This window comes from Pan troglodytes, chromosome 12 (genome assembly GCF_028858775.2).
Source record: "Pan troglodytes isolate AG18354 chromosome 12, NHGRI_mPanTro3-v2.0_pri, whole genome shotgun sequence".
Lineage (NCBI taxonomy): Eukaryota > Metazoa > Chordata > Mammalia > Primates > Hominidae > Pan > Pan troglodytes.
The window spans coordinates 84045867-84066182 of NC_072410.2; the positions used below are offsets into that span (position 1 = coordinate 84045867).

At 46.6% G+C, this 20316-nt stretch overlaps 1 protein-coding gene across 1 annotated transcript in view; it reads right to left on the reverse strand.

Moving 5' to 3' along the window:
* Positions 1 to 1647: 1647 nt before the first annotated feature.
* Positions 1648 to 20316, reverse strand: part of GALM (galactose mutarotase) — a 73243-nt gene continuing 54574 nt past the window's right edge. The window contains exons 5-7 of the mRNA XM_009442346.4: positions 7866 to 8007; positions 4463 to 4637; positions 1648 to 2927 (exon numbers count right to left, since the gene is read on the reverse strand). Of these exons, the coding sequence (XP_009440621.1) occupies positions 2850 to 2927; positions 4463 to 4637; positions 7866 to 8007 (395 nt within the window). The 3' untranslated portion in view covers positions 1648 to 2849. The remainder of the gene's footprint in view (positions 2928 to 4462; positions 4638 to 7865; positions 8008 to 20316) is intronic.

Consider the following 20316-nt stretch of genomic DNA (forward strand, 5'->3'; position numbering starts at 1 on the left):
CACAGCGCCTGGCCGCCTTTTTACTTGCTTTTATAAACACCATTAATTTAAAGGCCAGTAACTTATTTCAGCTGCCCTACAGGCAATGAATATCCTTACTTGGACTACTGTAGACTTGGCTTCTTATAAAAACAATAATCTTTTTGGACAGAAGAAAACAAAGTATTTGGCTAATTAATTAATTAATTTGGCATTCTCAAACCTAGAGGCCATTACGTTAAGAACTAATTTGTAGTTGTTACATTTCTTTGTTTTGTCTCAGTGGATCCAGGGCTGGAATCGCCCCCATAGTGGCAGCAGGGGAGACCCCATCAGGGAGTGCTCCAAACTATCTCAAGATAGGGCCGGCTGGGATTTCAAAGAAAGAAGCTCTAAGCGCCAGGGTGATCAATCCAAAGCATTTATTAGAGGAACTTCCTTACAGAGTGCTGCAGCAATCGTTGAGAGAGAAAAGGGGTGTTCTGCCCAGGTATATCAGCAGTGAGGGAGTTTCTATGACAGTTAAAGGAATTTGGCTCAGGGCCAGAGCCAGTTTCTTTTTTCTTTTTCTTTCTTTCTTTTTTTTTTTTTTTTTTGAGACAGAGTCTTGCTGTCACCCAGGCTGGAGTGCAATGGCGTGATTTTGGCTTACTGTGACCTCCGCCTCCTGGGCTTAAGCAATTCTCCTGCTTCAGCCTCCCGACTAACTGAGATTACAGGCGCCCGCCACCATGCCCAGCTAATATTTTTGTATTTTTTTTTTTTTTTTAGTTGAGACGGGGTTTCACCATGTTGGCCAGGCTGGTCTTGAATGCCTGATCTCAGGTGATCCACCTGCCTCGGCCTCCCAAAGTGTTGGGATTACAGGCATGAGCCACTGTGCCCGGCCCAGTGCCAGTTTCTTTTAGTGTTTTAGGGAACAACCTAGACAGATTTATCAGTGCCTGGGAATGTTCAAGGCCCGGTTTGGGTTCAAGCCTGCTAGGAAAAATCTGCAGCTGGCGAGGTGACAAAGGTCAAGGCACTCTGTGACTTTTGGTCAGGATACAGAAAGCAGGGGCAACTGGCAACTCTACACTTGTGAATAAGAAAATGTTCATTCTTTTCTTCTCTGGGATTTCCTAAATGATTGCTTGCACCTAGAGTATGAGAACCCTGCGTCGAACAATTTAATAATCAAATTGGTAGCTGGGTTGCAGTCAGCTTAATAGTTCACCTCTGAGGCCTCTTGGCTAATGTATACATTGGTAACTTTAATAAGAGTGGAGAGATCTGCAGGCAGCATCTTGCTCAAGTCACCAAAGTTAACCTCACCAGTGAGAAGACAACTGAGCGTGTACCTCGCCTGACTGGCTGCCGTGGGCAGCATCACACCTGACCTGAATCCCTTCACAGACCCAGCAGAGGGCTGTGTACAGAGCAGGTGCTCAGAAAATCCATGCTGAAGTGAATTAAAAAATAAACAAGATCTTTGGTTTATTATCGGTTACCAAGAAAGAGGAAGTGTGGAAAGCTACTTCCACTGAGATAGCTTTCCTAACTGTTAGGTAGGAAAATGCCAGGGCTCCCACTGGAGGGCAAAGTAGAATCCAGAACACACCCATATTCTTGGTGCATTTCCCAAAGGTCCACGCCTGAGAGATTTCAAGCTGAGTAAAGGAACAAGTCTTCTGAAGATGCAGATTTTGGTTTTATTTCAATTCAGTACAGTATACGTTAGTATAACATACTTTTTTTTTTTTTTTTTTCAAAATCACCAACCAAAACCCATCACCGATACTTTGATTGTCTAGGAAAGAAGGAGCCCCCAGCCTTGTCACATACAATCTCTGTCCCTGGTGCAATGTCATCCTCACTGTGCTGTGAAAGGCAAGGCTCTCTCCTCATCCTAATAGTTCCTGTCTCCAGTGCTTGCCTGCCTTTCTTCCCAAGCGTTGGCCGGGCTGTGCTTTCTCAGTTAACCCAAAGGCTCTTGCAGGCCTTTTCCTCTCGGAAGTCCCCTCCCTCTCCCGAGAGAGAGAGAGCTGTTTTTATTTCCTCTTTTTTTTTTTTGAGATCGAGTTTTGCTCTGTTGCCCAGTGCAGTGGCATGATCTCGGCTCACTGCAACCTCCACCTCCCAGGTTCAAGCGATTCTCCTGCTTCAGCCTCCCAAGTAGCTGGGACTACAGGTGCGTGCTACCACACCCAGCTAATTTTTTATGTAGAGATGGGGTTTCACCATGTTAGCCAGGATGGTCTTGATCTCCTGACCTCGTGATCCGCCTGCCTCGGCCTTCCAAAGTGCTGGGATTACAGGCGTGAGCCACCGTGCCCGGCCTCAACTTTTTATTTATTAGCTTGTTGGTCTTCAACCTCTGTAAGCCTCAGTTTCCTCACTTATCAATCATCTACTGCTGTATAGAGACAGGTCCATCTCCTAGCACGCAGGGTGAGGCTAATGTGACATTTGAAAACTCCGGAGTGCTGCTGACAGTGGTTGGAGGTGAAGGAGGAGGAAATAAAAGCAATGTGAGAATAGCTTTAAAGAAAGGAAGGGCAAAAAGTTGAAAAGAAAGAGGCAGTGTGGAGAGATGGAGCCAACAGCAGCATGGGAGTCCCTGGCTAGGGTCAGGGCTTAGATGACGACATTGTTGGTTGGGTTCACTTGCCCTCTGAACTGCACAGGGAATCGAGCTGGTCATGAGACATGGCCTGGAGCCAGTCACTGGAAAAGGAAATCAATACCCAGGCTGATTCTCAGAACAGCCACCATTTGTATGATTTTAATCCATAGAATCATTCTGAAAGCTTCTTAATCTTCACCTTTTTTCTGGACAGGAGACAGGTGGCTGAGCCTAGCCCTGGACTGGATCATATCTTCACACTGCCTTAAGCCACAGAAAACTTGCACCAGGTGGTGTGATCATACTCCTCACCAGGCCTCAGCAGCACAGGAGGGAAGCGGGGCTGTGAAGGGGGAAACAACACAGGTGATGCTTGACACCGCAGGCTGCAACATTAACCATTTGGGTGTGCTTCTGGACGGGCTTCTAGACCAGTGCTCTGTGGATGGCTGCCAGTGCGGGAACTGTTTATGATTGGTTCATAGTGAGATAAAGAACTTTAATCAGAGTGAAAAAAGCACACTTTGTTAAAGGAAGGCTTTCCTGATGAAGGGAAGCAGTGTGTTGATCTATAATCTGGTGTAAGGTGTAGGCTTTTTTTTTTTTTTGAGATGGAGTCTTGCTCTGTTGCCCAGGCTGGAGTGCAGTGGGGCGATCTCAGCTCACTGCAAACCCCGCTTCCTGGGTTCAAGCGATTCTCCTGCCTCAGCCTCCAGAGTAGCTGGGATCACAGGCACCTGCCACCATGCCCAGATAATTTTTTTATTTTTACTAGAGACAGGGTTTTGTCATGTTGACCGGGCTGGTCTCTAACTCCTGACCTCAAGTGATACACCTGCCTCAGACTCTCAAAGTGCTGGGATTACAGGTGTGAGCCACCGCACCTGGCCCTTTTTTTTTTTTTTTAAAGACAGGGTCTCATTCTGTTGCACAGGCTGGAGTGCAGTGGTGTGATCATGGCTCACTGCAGCCTTGACCTCCCAGGCTCAGGGATCCTCCCACCTCAGCCTCCCAAGTAGCTGGGGCCACAGGTGTGCACTACCACACCCGGCTAATTTTTCTAATAATCTGTAAAGATGGGGTCTCCCTGTGTTGCCCAGGTTAGCCTCAATCTCAGGCTCAAGCAATCCTACCGCCTCAGCCTCCCAAAGTGCTGGGATTACAGGCATGAGCCACCTTGCCCAGCCCAAGGTGCAAGCTTCTTATTGTGGGTTGGCACTTTCAGGAGTACTGCTCTAGGTAACAACCAGAAAAGAAAGTTATGAGGGAGCACATAGGAGGAGACGACATGGAAGCTCTCCTTAAGTGTGGCTGCAGAAAACGAGAAGGTATTGGTAAGGAGAAACAAACTGGATAAAGGCTTTGAAGGTACAAAATTTCAGCTTTCTTAAAACCATGTAAATCCCATGTCAGTAGCTTGGCTATGGGTTTTCTGTGACTTGCAGAAGAGAATAAGCATGAACTTTTGAGCCGGGCACAGTTGCTCACGCCTATAATCCTAGCACTTTGGGAGGCCCAAGGCAGGTGGATCACCTGAGGTCAGGAGTTTGAGACCAGCCTGGCCAACATGGTGGAACCCTGTCTCTACTAAAAATACAAAGATTAAGCAGGCATGGTGGTAGGCGCCTGTAATCCTAGCTACTCGGAAGGCTGGGGCAGGAGAATCGCTTGGACCCAGGAGGCGGAGGTTGCAGTGAGCTGAGATCGTGCCACTGCACTACAGCCTAGGTGACAAGAGTGAGACTGTCTCAAAAAATAAACCAAACAAACAAAGCATGAACTTTTGAATCATACAAGCTGATTCGAGTGTAGTGAACTCTGTCGTATAGTGTGACCTTGGACACAACTCCACTCCGAAAAGCCAGCCTGTGGCATTACCTGATTGACTGCATCAGGCCAGTTCTGAGTCTCCAGGCAGAAACCGGAGTGCTTGGGATAGACAGCTCCATTCTTGCCCTTTAATGTGCCATCCAGGAAGTTGCCCGTGTAAAACTGGACCCCGGGCTGGGTGGTGTATACTTCTAGTACCCGCCCACTTGCAGCATGATGCACCCTGGTAAGAAATACAAACAACATGAGTCCAGGGCAGAAAAGCAGGCGGGGAGGAGTAGAAGCTGGGAAGCGGCTTTGAGACAGGAATCAGACCCAGCCACAGAGCAGACACAAGATATAAGGAGGAGATGAAGTTAGGAAGAGCATGATGGAAAATTCTTCCAGTCTCAAAGGCAAGGCATGAGCAGGTGGCTTTCAGGATCCTCAGTAGCTTCTTTGGGGCATCACAAAACAGACTCACTCCTGCCAGCTGGGGAGTAGGGAGGAAGGCAGCAGCCAGGTTGGAGAGAGGAAGGTCCTGGAGAGGCTGACATGCTTTTTTTTTTTTTTTTTTTTTTGAAATAGAGTCTTTCTCTATTGCCCAGGCTGGAGTGCAGTGGCGCGACCTCGGCTCACTGCAACCTCAGCCTCCCGGGCTCAAGCAGTTCTCCCACCTCAGCTCCCCAGTAGCTGGGACTGCAGGTGCGCACTACCATGTCCAGCTAATTTTTGTTTGTTTGTTTGTTTTGAGATGGAGTCTGGCTCTGTCACCCAGGGGGGAGTGCAGTGGTGCGATCTTGGCTCACTGCAACCTCCGCCCCCTTGGTTCAAGCAATTCTCCTGCCTCAGCCTCTAGAGTAGCTGGGATTACAGGTACCTGCCACCACATCCGGCTAATTTTTTGTACTTTTAGTATTGTCGGGGTTTCATCATGTTGGCCCAACTGGTCTTGAACTACTGACCTCAGGTGATCTGACCACCTCAGCCTCCAAAAGTGCTGGGATTATAGGCATGAGAGCCACTGCACCTGGCCTGAGATTCTTTTTTTTTTTTGAGATGGAGTTTTGCTCTGTTGCCTAGCCTGGAGTGCAGTGGCATGATCTTGGCTCACTACAACTTCCACCCCCTGGGTTCAAGTGATTCTCCTGCCTCAGCCTCCTGAGTAGCTGAGATTATAGGTGCCCACCACCATGCCTGGCTAATTTTTATATTTTTAGTAGAGACGGGGTTTCACCATGTTGGCCAGGGTGGTCTTGAACTCCTGACTTCAGGTGATCCACCCGCCTGAGCCTCCCAAAGTGCTGGGATTACAGGCGTGAGCCACCATGCCAGGCTGAGATTCTTTTTCATAAAGAATTAGGGCTCTGCTTGACCTGGCAAAACAACCAGCCCTGTCTCATGAAAGTGAAGAGAAGCTTTTCTAAATTAAACTGTCCCCCTCCCTGGGACTTAAACAGGCTGTTTTTTAGTTAGGTCTCCCCTCACAACAGTCCTGCTGTGGGTTTTCACTAGATTCACTGTGTTTTTTTTTGTTTGTTTGTTTTAAATCAGGCCTTAGCTGGACATGGTGGTTCACGCCTGTAATCCCAGCACTTTGGGAGGCTGAGGCAGGAGGATTGCTTGAGCTCAGGAATTTGGGACCACCCCTGGCAACATAGACTTCATCTCTATAAAAATAAAAAATTTAAAAACCTAGCCAGGCGCGTGGTCCTAGCTACTTGGAAGGCTGAGGTGGGAGGATTGCTTGAGCCTGGGATGTCAAGGTTGCAGGTGAGTTGTGGTCTCGCCACTGCACTCCAGCCTGGGCGATGAAGCAAGACCTGTCTCAAAAACAAAACAAAGCAAAATAAAACATAAAAATCCAGGCCTCTAAAGAGGGGAGTTTCCTGCCTGGTCCTGCACTTGGTGTTGAAGGGATATAGATAAAAAAAGGCCTGGGTCTTATAGTTTCACTGAGAGGCAAAACACATGCATGAAATTGTTAAAATATCCCCACCACAGGTAGTCACCCAAGAGGTTCTGAGAAAGATGCCTGGAGAAGGAGGGCTAGGATTTGTGTAAATGGGGAGAGAGCAGGAGGGTCTCCCAGGGTGGGGAGAGGAATGTGAGTAAGAGCACAGAGGAAGAAAGTGGGGTGGAGCTGCAGGAACACTGCTGGGGCCTTGTGCTGGGGCTCGGAGTCAGGAAAGGGTTTTTTGTTTTTGTTTTTCTTGTTTTTTTTTTTTGAGACAGACTCTTGCTCTGTCACCCAGGCTGGAGTGCAGTGGCGCGATCTCCACTCACTGCAACCTCCACCTCCCTGGTTCAAGCGATTCTCCTGCTTCAGCCTCCCGAGTAGCTGGACTATAGGCCCGCGCCACCATGCCCGGCTAATTTTAGTATTCTTAGTAGAGACAGAGTTTCACCATGTTGGCGAGGCTGGTCTCAAACTCCTGACCTCAAGTGATCTGCCCACCTCAGCCACCTAAAGTGCTGGGATTACAGGCGTGAGCCACCACGCCCAGCCCGGAGAAGGTCTTTGATCTTCTTTCTGTCACTATTTGGTTTGAGTCATTTTTTCTGCTTTATTTAGAAACTGTTGACCGGGTGCAGTGGCTTACACCTGTAATCCCAGCACTTTGGGAGGCCGAGGTGGGTGGATTACAAGGTCAGGAGTTCAAGACCAGCCTGACCAACATTGTGAAACCCCATCTCTACTAAAAATACAAAAATTAGCTGGGCATAGTGGCACGTGCCTGTTATCCCAGCTACTCAGGAGGCTGAGGCAGGAGAATCACTTGAACCCGGGAGGCGGAGGTTGCAGTAAACCTAGATCGCGCCACTGCATTCCAGTCTGGGCGACAGAGCAAGACTCCGTCACACACACACACACACACACACACACACACACACACACACAGAAAACTTAATTCTGCAAACATTTATTCATTATTTGCTAGTGCCAAGGATGATATTAAGTGTTGGGGTAGAGGTAGGGCTTCACAAAGATGAAATGGCATGAGGAACTGGGATTTGGTGAGAAGGCGAGAGCGTGCACACAAGTGTCTATCAGTCAAGGCTGGAGGCGGTGAGTGCTGCAGGAGATGCCTAGCCTCCAGCTGGCCATGGAGTAGGCAGGCATAAGTCACAGATCGAGAAAGCACAAAGGCTCTGGAAGTTCAGTGACAGCCGAGGTGACTTCACTAGGAAGAGTTAAGGCTTCTAACAGAAAATGGGCCTTAAAGAACAGGCAGAGAGGGAGAGAGCGGGTGCCGAGCAGGGGGAATAGGGGTAATGGCAGGTGGGGGACTGGGATAAATTCTACAGAGCTCACCTGTGCCATGGGAGCTTTGAGAAAATATGGGATGTGGTATTGGGTCACCTGTAGCATAGTAAATGCTATTGATATGGCCAGAGGAAAAGCTCCAAAGGAAAATAGGACTTGGTGTCATTTCTTCCTTACAGACTCAGGAAGTGAAAAGTACCTGACCTTGCACAAAAATGCTTTTCTTTAGATCCCTTCAGACAGAAATTGTGGTCAAAACCATTGAGATGGAAGTCCTGCAGGTGTTTTCCAAGCTCCACTGGCTTTCTCAGGTCGAATGCAGTTCCTTGCACTGGGGCAACTTCTCCTGATGGGAAGAGACAGAAAACAAAGTTGATAAATGCCCAAGTCTCATCTTTATATAGAGCCTCCACAAAGGCTCACTGGTTCTACTCTCTCCGCCTTCATTTTAATTTGTTAAGGAAATGGGAGCCCAGATCCTGGGAAACATGCAGAGAGACCCCATCTCTGCCAAAATAATAATAATAATAAAAAATAATAAAATAAATAAATGTAAAAAATTAGCCAGGCATAGTGATGTGTCCCTGTGGTCTCAGCTACTCAGGAGGCTGAGGCAGGAGGATTGCTTGAGCCCAGGAGGTCGAGGCTACAGTGAACCATGATTGCACCACTGCACTCCAGCATAGGTAACAGAATGAGACTGTCTTAAAAAACAAATATGGAGAGGGTGGGGAAGAGAAAAAAAAACCCTCAAATAAATAGAGTATATGGGAGTATGGGCTCAGGTTATATGCAAATACTGCACCATTTTATAGAAGGAACTAGAGTATCTAATGATTTAAGTATCAGTAGGGGGTCCTGGAACCAATCTTCCATGGATTCCAAGGGACAATGGAAAATATATACTCATAAATATATAGTAACATATATATAAAAGCCAGAGTTGTTCTAGCTGAATCAAGTACAGGTTCTGAGCAGCGCAGGTGGAAAACCCCAGGATAAGATGATGGCAGAGGTCCACTTCCTCTTAAAATGATGGCCCACCCAGGAGTAAGTAACAGCCAGGTGCTAGAACCTTGCACCAAGTACAGAGAATACCAGTTTCCTCTGTAGCAGGCCAAATCACTCCAGCCATTTTTTCTTGAAGAGGAAAAGAAAAGGGCTCTGTTTCAGAGGCTTAAACAATGTTATGGTTGAGTTTTTGTTTTGTTTTGTTTTGTTTTGTTTTTTGAGATGGAGTCTTGCTCTGTCACCCAGGCTGGAGCGCAGTGGCGCGATCTCAGCTCAGTGCAACCTCCGCCTCCTGGGTTCAAGTGATTCTTCTGTCTCAGCCTCATGAGTAGCTGGGATTACAGGTGCACACCACCATGCTTTTGTATTTTTAGTAGAGACGGGGTTTCACCATGTTGGCCAGGCTGGTCGTGAACTCCTGACAGGTGATCTGCCCACCTCGGCCTCCCAAAGTGCTAGTATTATAGGCGTGACCCACTGCACCCAGCCAAAAAAAATTTTTTTCTTTTTTTGAGACAGAGTTTTGCTCGTCGCCCAGGCTGGAGTGCAATGGCACAATCTCAGCTCACTGCCACCTCCGCCTCCCAGATTCAAGCGATTCTCCCACCTCAGCCTCCCAAGTAGCTGGGATTACAGGCACACACCACCACGCCCAGCTAATTTTTGTATTTTTAGTAGAGATGGGGTTTCACCATGTTGGCCAGGCTAGTCTCCAACTCCTGACCTCAGGTGGTCCACCTGCCTTGGCCTCCCAAAGTGCTGGGATTACAGGTGTGAGCCACCATGCCCGGCCTAAAAAGTTTTCTTATAGTCCCAGAGCTGTCTCATATATTTTAAAGGTAAATGCAAATGTTAGGAGGTTAACATACTCTTTAAGGGTGATAATTATTTTTCCCTTTCATGTGGTCAAATGGCAATTTTAGGAACTTGGCTTCCACTGTAATTAGGGGAGAGAAGTAGCATGCAAAGTAGGGCTGAAATCTTAGGAGGCTAAGAAAAAGCAGGAACTTGTACCTTACCATTAAAATAATTTAAAAAGTAAAAGAAGAACCAATTGCCAGTCATTTAAAACATTTGGTTCTGCTTTTGTGGGTTCCTAAATGCTGAGAGAACACACAAATCTATCTGAGTAAAAGAGGACATTTAATTTATTTTTCCTTTTTCTTTCTTTTTTTTTTTTGAGACGTAGTCTCCCTCTGTTGCCTGGGCTGGAGTGCAATGGCCAGTCTAGGCTCACTGCAACCTCTGCCTCCTGGTTCAAGTGATTCTCCTGCCTCAACCTCCCGAGGAGCTGGGACTACAGGCACGCACCATCATGCCCAGCTAATTTTTGTATTTTTAGTAGAGACGGGGTTTCACCATATTGGCCAGAGTGGTCTCGAACTCCTGATCTCGTGAACCACCTGCCTTGGCCTCCCAAAGGGCTGGGATTACAGGCGTGAACCACTGCACCCGGCCCCATTTCTTTTCTTAAACTCAGAACTGCTGTTCAGAAATGTAGTCTTCCTAGTGCCTGAAGACTGGAGTTCTGAGTTCACATACAGCCTCAGGATGCCTAGGTACGAAGCACTCAAGTGAGACACTGAGGTCCAGGCGATACCATCCTGGTGTCTGGGTGTCCACTGTTCAACCGAGAGAATCTGGGAAGTGCACAAAGGATTCCTTGCTCTTTTTTTTTTTTTTTTTTCTTGAGACGGAGTCTCACTCTGTCGCCCAAGCTGGAGTGCAGTGGCTCAACCTTGGCTCACTGCAATCTCTGCCTCCTGGGTTCAAGTGATTCTCCCACCTCAGCCTCCCAAACAGATGGGATTACAGGGGCACACCACCATGCCCAGCCAATTTTTGTATTTTTTGTAGAGACGGGGTTTCAACATGTTGGCCAGGCTGGTCTCAAACTTCTGACCTCAAGTGACCCGCCCACCTTGGCCTCCCAAAGTGCTGGGATTACAGGTGTGATCTGGCCAAATTTTTAAATAGGGAATATTTGCACATGCAACCAATTTTTTTTTTAAGACAGAGTTTTGCTCTTGTTGCTCAGGCTGGAGTGCAGTGGCGTGATCTCAGCTCACCACAACCTTGGCCGCCCGGGTTCAAGCGATTCTTCTGCCTCAGCCTCCCAAGTAGCTGGGATTACAGGTGCCTGCCACCACACCCAGCTAATTGTTGTATTTTTAGTAGAGACGGGCTTTCACCGTTTTGGCCAAGCTGGTCTCAGGTGATCTGCCCATCTCGGCCTCCCAAAGTGCTGCGATTACAGGCAAGAGCCACTGAGCCCGGCCGAGACTACTTCGGCTTGCCTTTGTCTGGTTTACTTTTGCATTCTTATTCTGAGTCACTTGGTTTGTATACAGCATTGTGTTGGGATTAAATGTGAGAGACTTGGCCAGGCGGGGTGGCTCATGCCTGTAATCCCAGCACGTTGGCAGGCCAAGGTGGGCGGATCACTTGAGGTCAGGAGTTTGAGACCAGCCTGGCCTACATAGTGAAAACTTGTCTCTACTAAAATACAAAAATTAGCTGGGTGTGGTAGCACATGCCTGTAGTCCCAGCTACTCGGGAGGTTCAGGTGGGAGGATTGCTTGAGCCCAGGAGTTCAAGGCTGTAGTGAGCTATGATTGTGCCACTGCACCCACCCCAGCCTGGGTGACAGAGTGAGACTCCATCTCAAAAAAGAAAAAAAACAACCCCCCCTCGCCCCCCCCACACACAAAATTGAGAGACTCTGTTTAATAGGCACATTTAACTGCATTAATACAGCATATATATATATGTATATATATAAACACATATGTGTGTGTGTGTTCTAACTGTTGTTAGTTCTGTCATTATACTTTATAGTATACTTTCTGTTTTTATGACTTCTGTTTTTTTTGTTTTTCTTTTTAAATCTTTGGGATGCCAAGGCGGGGGGATCGTTTGAGCTCAGAAGTTCAAGACCAGCCTGGGCAACATGATGAAACCCCATTTCTATAAAACAAAGCAAAAATTAGCAGGGCATGGTGGTGCACACCTGTAGTCCCAGCTACTAGAAAGGCTGAGGTGGGAGGATCGCTTAAGCCCAGGTGGTCGAGGCTGCAGTGAGCCAAAATCGTGCTACTGCACTCCAGGCTGGGTGACAGAGTGAGACCGTGTCTCAAAAAAAATGAAAAGAAAAAAAATCTTTTACCATATGGCCTGTGTTTGCATGTGTGCATTTCTGATAATTTAAATTTAGAAGGTTTGTTATTTTTGTTTTAGTGGTTCCATCTATATATAAGCATTTAATCCTCTTTTTCTTAGATAGAATCTGCTCTGAGCTTCTCTTTCCTCCCCTTTTCTCCTTCCTCTGCTACCTGAGTTAGGTTGCTGACACTTTCATCTGAAGGTATTTTAATAAAGGCACTTTTGTTTCCCAGTAGATGGTGCTAGAGACACAATAGAAAGAGGTTGCTTTACATCCTCTAAACGCTGATCAGTTCTGGCAGCATTCATAGTTGAACTTTTTGGATCTTGAAAGCCAAAGGCCAAATCCTAGATAGCAGTGTGACCCACTTGGGTATGCTTTTGTCCTGCAATGTTTACATGATAAACTACCTCCCAGACTTGCATGGTGGCTCATGCCTGTAATCCCAGAGGTTTGGGAGGCCGAGGTGGGCGGATCACTTGAGGTCAGGAGTTTGAGACCAGCCTGGGCAACATGGCGAAACCCCGTCTCTACTAAAAATACAAAAATTAGCCAGGCGTGGTGGCGCGTACCTGTCATATCAGCTACTCAGTAGACTGAGGCACAAGAATCGCTTGAACCCGGGAGATGGAGGTTGTGGTGAGCCAAGATTTCACCACTGCACTCCAGACAGAGTGAGACTCTGTCTCAAAAAAACGAAACAAAACAAAACAAAACAAAAAAAAGAAAAGAAATGAAAAGAAAAAGGCAACAATAATTCTTCTTTTTCTTTTTTAAAGACAGGGTCCTGCTATGCTCAAGTGATCCTCCTGCCTCAGCCTCCTGAGTAGCTAGGACTACAGGTGTATGCCCAATTATATATATACATGTGTGTGTGTGTGTGTGTGTGTGTGTGTGTGTGTGTGTGTTTAAGAGCGAGGGTCTCGTTCTGTTACCCAGGCTGTAGTGCAGTGGCATGATCACAGCTCACTGCAGCCTCGACCTGCCAGGCTCAGGTAATCCTCCTGTCTCAGCCTCCTGAGTAGCTGGGACCCCAGGCATGTACCAGCACCCCTGGCTAATTTTTAAATTATTTGTAGAGATGGGGGTCTCACTTTGTTGCACAGGCTGGTTTCAAACTCCTGGGCTCAAGCAATCCTCCTGCCTCAGCCTCCCAAAGTACTGGGTTTACAAGCATGAGCCACCATGCTCAGCAATTCTTCATGAAACAATTAGACTTGGAAAAAAAAGCAGGTATTCTCATGGGCTCAGGAAGATTTTAGTCTTACCAACCTATATTCTGAGTGGTAACTTATGCTTTCTTCTATAACTTTAAATGGTGTTACAATATTTAATTCTTCCTTAAAGCCACAGTCAACTCAAAATCTAACCCTTATGACAGTCCTAGTGTGATCGACTCAGGTCAATCAAAATTGCTTATAATTATCTCCCTTAAAGTATAACTACAGGTAGAAGGCTTGAAGAAACAAAGAAAGCTACAAAATTTTTGTGAAGGAAAGACAGAGGGCATACATCAGGTCTCTTTCCTGTTACCAAGCAATCTACAAATCAGTGTTTGCTTCAGCTCTTCCCTCTGTAAAACGAAGCTGTTATTAGCTGCCACATTACATGGAAATATTTGATAAATGATACGCTTGAACATCTTCAGGAGTCTGGCATAAATAAATATATATAACAGGGCCAAATTTCAGGCTACCATATAGAACACAGAGCAGAGGGCACAGAGGGTAAGACTTTAAGCATGACAAAGAAGCCCTGACTTAAAATTAGAAAACTGGGACAATTCTAAAATGATGAAATTTTTGGTAAATGAGAAGAAAAAAACAGTGAAGGCTCCAATCTATCTTGTCCATCCTCATGCACTGACACACTTGGTCATGTGCTTAATGATCAGGTATATGGAAAATGTGGAATTTGTCCCCCAGATTCGCCATGTCTCTGGGCCCTTTCTCATAACTAGAATGAATGTTCCTTCTGGGTCCCCTATGCCCACCACACTCTGGCAAAGTCCAATTGATCGTTCAAGAATATTCTCTAACATAATTTCTTCTTGTGAAATATTCTAACCTCTATAGCTAGGACCAATCTTTTTTTTCTTTGTTCTCATTATACTTAGAATAGACTTTTCTCAAAACGTTCATCATATTATGACATAATTACAGGATTTGTCAAAGTCAAATAAAATATAGAGATGAATCTCTCAATGTTTTATTTGAGAATCACAGAATTGGCCAGGCGTGGTGGCTCATGTCTGTAATCCCAGCACTTTGGGAGGCCGAGATGGACAGATCACTTGAGGCCAGGAGTTCGAGACCAGTCTGGCCAACATGGTGAAACCCTGTCTTTACTAAAAATACAAAAATTAGCTGGGCATGGTGGTGTGTGCCTGTAGTCCCAGCTACTCTGGAGGCTGAGGCAGAAGAATTGCTTGAACCAGGAGGTGGAGCTTGCAGTGAGCTGAGATTGTGCCACTGCACTCCAGCCTGGGCAACATAGTGAGACTAAGTCTCAAAAAAAGAGAGAATCACAGAATTGCAATTCAGAGTGCACACACAGCCTAGGTGGTCCTCAGCATGTCTGGAAAACAAAGAGAAGGTTGGGAGTTTTATTAGATATACATATTTTTTGTTTTTGCTTTTTGTTTGTTTGTTTTTTGAGTCAGTGTCTTGCTCTCTCACCCAGGCTGGAGTGCAGTGGTTTGATCATAGCTTACTGCAGCCTCAAACTCCTGGGCTCAAGGGATTCTCCTGCCTCAGCCTCCCGAGTAGCTGTGACTACTGCAGTACATCACCACACCAGCTATAATTTTTAAATTTTTTTGTAGAGATGAGGTCTCACGATGTTGCCCAGGGTGATCTTGAACTGGCTTCAAGTGATCCTCCTGCCTCAGCTTCCCAAAGTGCTACGATTACAGGTGTGAGTTGCTGCACCTGGCTGGGAGTTTTATTAGAAAGAGAAATGTTACATACTGTTCTGAAAGAACGCTCATTGGCACTAAAGAAACTTCTGGGAGCTGGCAGGCTCTGACTCGTGAGTGACAGCAGCAGGTGAAACTAGTGTTAGAGTCACAGCAGGTCATTTTAGCGATTACTAGGGTGAAACTGGTCTCAGGGTTATAGCAGGCTGTTTCAGCTTTGCAGAAAAATCAATTCTTGGAGCAGGTGCTATGTACCCTAACTGCTCTTTTCCCCCGGCCTCTCAACTCTGAGTTAGTTGGGTATGACAATGACCCAGTTTGTATAACCAACTTTCACATATATCAAGTGATGTGTCTATAAGGAAAGTGAGTTCCTAAAGGGCAAGAATTGTGCCCTATTTATCTCTGTACCCTCTGGGCATGAAGCAGAGCCTTTCGTTGATTGAAAAACTGATGAATGAAGGCAGGAGAGGCAGAAAAAAACCCAGAGGCAACTGTGTATATTGTAGCATCTGGTGACGAAGAATGAAAGATCTAGAAAGGGGCTTAGGAATTCCCTCATCCCGTCCCCTTACTTTGCAGATGGTGAGTTTGAGCCCCCGGCAACTGAAGGGACTTGCCCGAGGTGACACATCTGCATAGTGTCAGAATCTCCACTCAGGCACTTTCCACCTCCCTCTGGAGTGTCCGACTTGGTTACAGCCCCTTACGCCCCCAACCCCGACAGTTGCTCTTGATTTTTCTCACTAAGAATTTAGAAAATGAACATGCAGTTTTTCTAGCCTTGGTTTATCTGCATATATGACTTTGTGCTTTGGTGCTAAGAATAGAAGGAGCTGTCAAAATAGCTCTCAGCAATGCTGAGTGTTCAGGAAAAAGAAGCGGAAATGGAAGGGGTACCCTCAGACAGAATGTCACATCCTCCAACTTTAGTTCTGAAGCCACCAGAAAGCCAGGGGTGTCGGCAGGGAGAAGCAGTTTCTGAAGAGGATTTGTTATTCTCCTGGAGGCCAGATGGGTGTGTATTAAGGTCTGGGCAGCAGTGCCTGGCAGATGAGGGGCTCTGACCCAACAATCTAGGGTTACAGCTCTGGGCCAGAGGAGCAAGCAGCTCATGCCCTATTTCAGAGAATGTCTGACTGCAGACAGCATCAAGGGCCCACTAGAGGTTGTTTTCATAAATACAGAGACCAGAAACTGCATGATGACAGCTGTGGAGGGTGTAGGGGGTGGGGTTAATCAGGGTTGGGTTTATTAGGAGCACACAAGAAGGAGGGAGGGGGCAAGAGAGTTGAGTGTGTGCAAAGGGGTGATTCTCATGATGGACTTCTTAGTAGAGACAGGGTTTCACCATGTTGGCCAGGCTGGTCTCGAACTCCTGACCTCAAGTGATCCACCTGCCTCCGCCTCCCAAAGTGCTGGGATTACAGGCATGAGCCGCCTCACCTGGCCCGCATGATGCACTTCTGTTCTAGGTGGGGGGGGGGGGGTGGGGGTGGGGGAAGGGAAGGCATAGTTGGGGAGGGACAGTGAAAAGGTAGTAGTTATACCAAAGAACTGTATGTTCTTGTGGTGCTGAAGAATTATTGGAGCTGAAAGACATCTAGAATAGCGATCATGGAAGGTTGCAAAGACAGGTCATGACAAAGTCAAAGAAGTGAGCAGCTGAGAAGGGTGAAGGACAAGATCATTGGATGAGTGGATCTCAAGCTGAGTGGACCAGGCGCGGTGGCTCACGCCTGTAATCCCAGCACTTTGGGAGGCCAAGGCGGGCAGATCCCTTGAGCCCAGGAGTTCAAGACCAACCTGGGCAACCTGGTGAGATCCCGTCTCTACAAAAAATTAAAAAATTAGCCAGGTGTGGTATGGTGCACACCTGTGATTCCAGCTACTAGGGAGGCTGAGGTGGGAAGATCACTTGAGCCTGGGAGGTCAAGGCTGCAGAGAGCCATGATCATGCCACTGCACTCCAGCCTGGGTGACAGAGTGAGAGCTCGTCTCAAAAAAGAAGCAGAGTGGTCAGGGTATCACCAACATGGATAAGAAAATAATCAAGGATTATGACAAGAGTGATGTTAGAGTGACAGTAAGCCAGGAAGAGGTGGAAGTGACTGGGAGGGGGGATGACTTAACAAAGAGAGTTCATGAGGGTGTTACTCTAGCCACTACAACTGCCTCATTTTTGCAAGAAGATGAAGTAGATCTGATCACTGGAAATAGGACTTTATAACATTCCAGATCTCTGTCACAAAATATTAAACCTTCCTCTTTCTATTTGCATTCTTGACAGACTTATAATTACCTGCACTCTGAAAGTGAAGGAAAAACTCACTGCCTTCACAAAATCCATCTGCCTTGATTCATATCTCTTGTCTTACATAAGAGATTCACACCCACATTCTATTATGAGGAATTTGGCCTTTTCCCCATGACTGCTTGTGGCAGATTGCATTCTTCAAAGATGGCCACAGTAGTCTAGATCCCATCCACATGCTCTCCTTACAATGTGATGTTGACACTTCTTCACTGAGCCGTGGAGTCTGTGTTTCCTCTTTTGAACTTGGATGGACCTTTTTAACCACCTTAACCAAAAGAATGTGGCCAAGTGATGCTGTGTGATTTCTGCAGCCAGGTTATGTAAAAGGCTCCAGCCTCGCCCTCTCTCTCCCTCTCAAGACATTTGCCCTTGGAGCCCTGCCACCATACTGTAAGGAAGCTCAAGTCACGTGGAGAGGCTGTGTGTGGGCTGTTCTGGCTGACAGCCCCAGCAAGGCCTCCAACCAACAGCCAACATCAACTGCCAGACATGTGAGTGAACAAGCCTTCTGATGATTCCAGCCCTGTTCTAATCTTTTAAGCTGAGGCCCTAGACATCATGTGCAGAGACAAGATGTGCCCTGTCTAAATTCCCCGCCAATAGAAACAATTAGAGATAATAAACAAAGTGCTGGAGTAATTTGTTGTATAGCAATAGATTGCTAGTATACTGCTAGCATCTAAGAGGTGATGTTTTCACCTCCTAGCACTGACTTCACAAATTCTGACAGGAGACTAATTTTCCTCCCTGGCTCCTCCTTGCCCTCACCCCCAGCCTTTTTTTTTTTTTTTTTTTTTAACATAGAAGTGCCTTCACGTGATTATACCTTAAGAACATTAATCCTTGCAATTACTTTTGGATGGGGAAAAAACAAACACAAATTTGTTAGTTTACCAATTTTTGAGAGTTTTCTATGTGCCAGGCATTAAACTGACCTCAGAAAGCCTAGAATCTGGTGGAAGAGACAGATTAAAACAATAAAAATTTATTTATTTATTTAGAGACAAGGTCTCACTCTGTCACCTAGGCAGAGTGTGGTGGCATGATCACAGCTCAATGAAGGCTTGACCTCCCTGGGCTCAGGTGATCCTCCCACTGCAGCCTCCCGAGTAGCTAGGACTACAAGTGTGTGCCATTGCCCCTGGCTAATTATTATTATTATTATTTTTTTAGTAGAGACGGGGTTTCACCATCTTGCCCAGGCTGGTCTCAAACTCCTAGGCTCAAGCAATCCACCCGGTCAGCCTCGCAAAGTGTTGGTGTGAGCCAACGCGCCTGGCCAAAACAATAAACATTTACAGGAGAGTGTGAGACATGCAAGGAAAGTGAAATTCCTAAGGCTCTGGGGGAGCAGGGAGCATCATCAAACTCAGCCTCGGGGGTCACTAAAGGTTCTCTGAGGTGTGACAGATCCTAATCTTTATTTATTTATTTTTTTTTTGAGACAGAAGTTCGTTCTTGTCGACCAGGCTGGAGTGCAATGGCGTGATCTCGGCTCACGGCAACCTCCACCTTCGGGGTTGAAGCGATTCTCCTGCCTCAGCTCCCAAGTAGCTGAGATTATAGGTGCCCGCCACCACACCCAGCTAATTTTTGTATTTTCAGTAGAGACAGGATTTCACCATGTTGGCCAGGTTGGTCTTAAACTCCTGACCTCAAGTGATCCGCCCACTTCAGCCTCCCAAAGTGCTGGGATTATAGGTGTGAGTCACTGCACCCAGCCAGGATCCTAATTTTTTTTTTTTTTGAGACAAAGTCTCACTTTGTTGCCTAGGCTGCAGTGCAGTGGCGTGATCTCGGCCCACTGCAACCTCCACCTCCCAGGTTCAAGCAATTATTTGCCTCAGTCTCCCGAGTAGCTGGGATTACAGGCACCTGCCACCACGCCTGGCTAATTTTTGTATTTTTAGTAGAGACAGGGTTTCACCATCTTGGCCAGGCTGGTCTTGAACTCCTGACCTCGTGATCCACCCACCTCGGGTTCCCAAAGTGTTGAGATTACAGGCATGAGCCACCGTGCCCAGCCAGGATCCTAATCTTGGAGGGTAAATTGGGATTGGCTAACTGACGAGGTGCAGGAGAGAACATGCACAGGACTGGCTCCAGCCACCAGTGAAAGTGCAGCTGTAGCACAGGCAAGACACATTTATGCCACACACATTCTACAGGCTCCTAGCACTAACTTAATTTTGAGGGGGAAGACTGAAGAAATGGGGTAGAAAGTGAACTGGGTCTATGAACTTCTGACCAAGCACTGATTACAGGAAAATAGCTTTTTTTGTAATATTTGGCCATGAACACTCTCTCACCTGGGTGAATTTTAATTAAAAGCTTTTAATTTCTCATGATCTGAAGTCATTTTTTTCCCTGCCTGGTGGCCCTCATGCCTGACTCTCTGAGAAGAGGAACAGACGGTAATGATGCTGTAAGAGTCGTTGACTCTTGACGTTCATTCATTTTTAGACTCTTCCTTCCCAACAGATCCTCTTTCTAGCCCATCTTCACACAACCCAGTAGACAGTGCAGGAATAAAACCACAGTCCTGCTAGACACTCCTCAGCACAGGTACATCCTGTTTATAATAACAATTAAAAATTATTTTAAGGGAGAAAAGAAAAAAGAAAGAAAATCTGACATAGACTTCCTAGAAAAATTTGGGAAATGAGTAGGAAAGAAATTTTCTCCAATAATTTTTTCTCCCCTAAAAAAGAAATACTTGGGCCGGGAGCAGTGGCTCACGCTTGTAATTCCAGCACTTTGGGAGGCTGAAGTGGGCAGATCACCTGAGGTCAGGAGTTCGAGACCAGGCTGGCTAACATAGCGAAACCCCGTCTCTACTGAAAATAAAAAAATTAGCTGGGCGAGGTGGCGGCACTTGTAATCCCAGCTACTTGGGAGGCTGAGGCAGGAGAATCACTTGAACCTGGGAGGCAGAGGTTGCAGTGAGCCGAGATTGCGCCACTGCCCTCCAGCCTGGGCGAGAGAGGGAGATTCCATCTCAAAAAGAAAAAAAGAAAAGAAAAGAAAAGAAAAAAAGAAATACTTGTACAAATATTAAGCATGTTATTTGGAAACTGTCTTCTGGCTGGGGGCAGTGGCTCACACCTGTAATCTCAGCACTCTGGGAGGCTGAGATGGGAGGATCTCTTGAGCCCAGGAGTTCGAGACCAGCCTGGGCAACATAGCAGGATCCCCGTCTCTACAAAAAACAGAAAATATTAGCCAAGCATGGTGGTGCGTGCCTGTA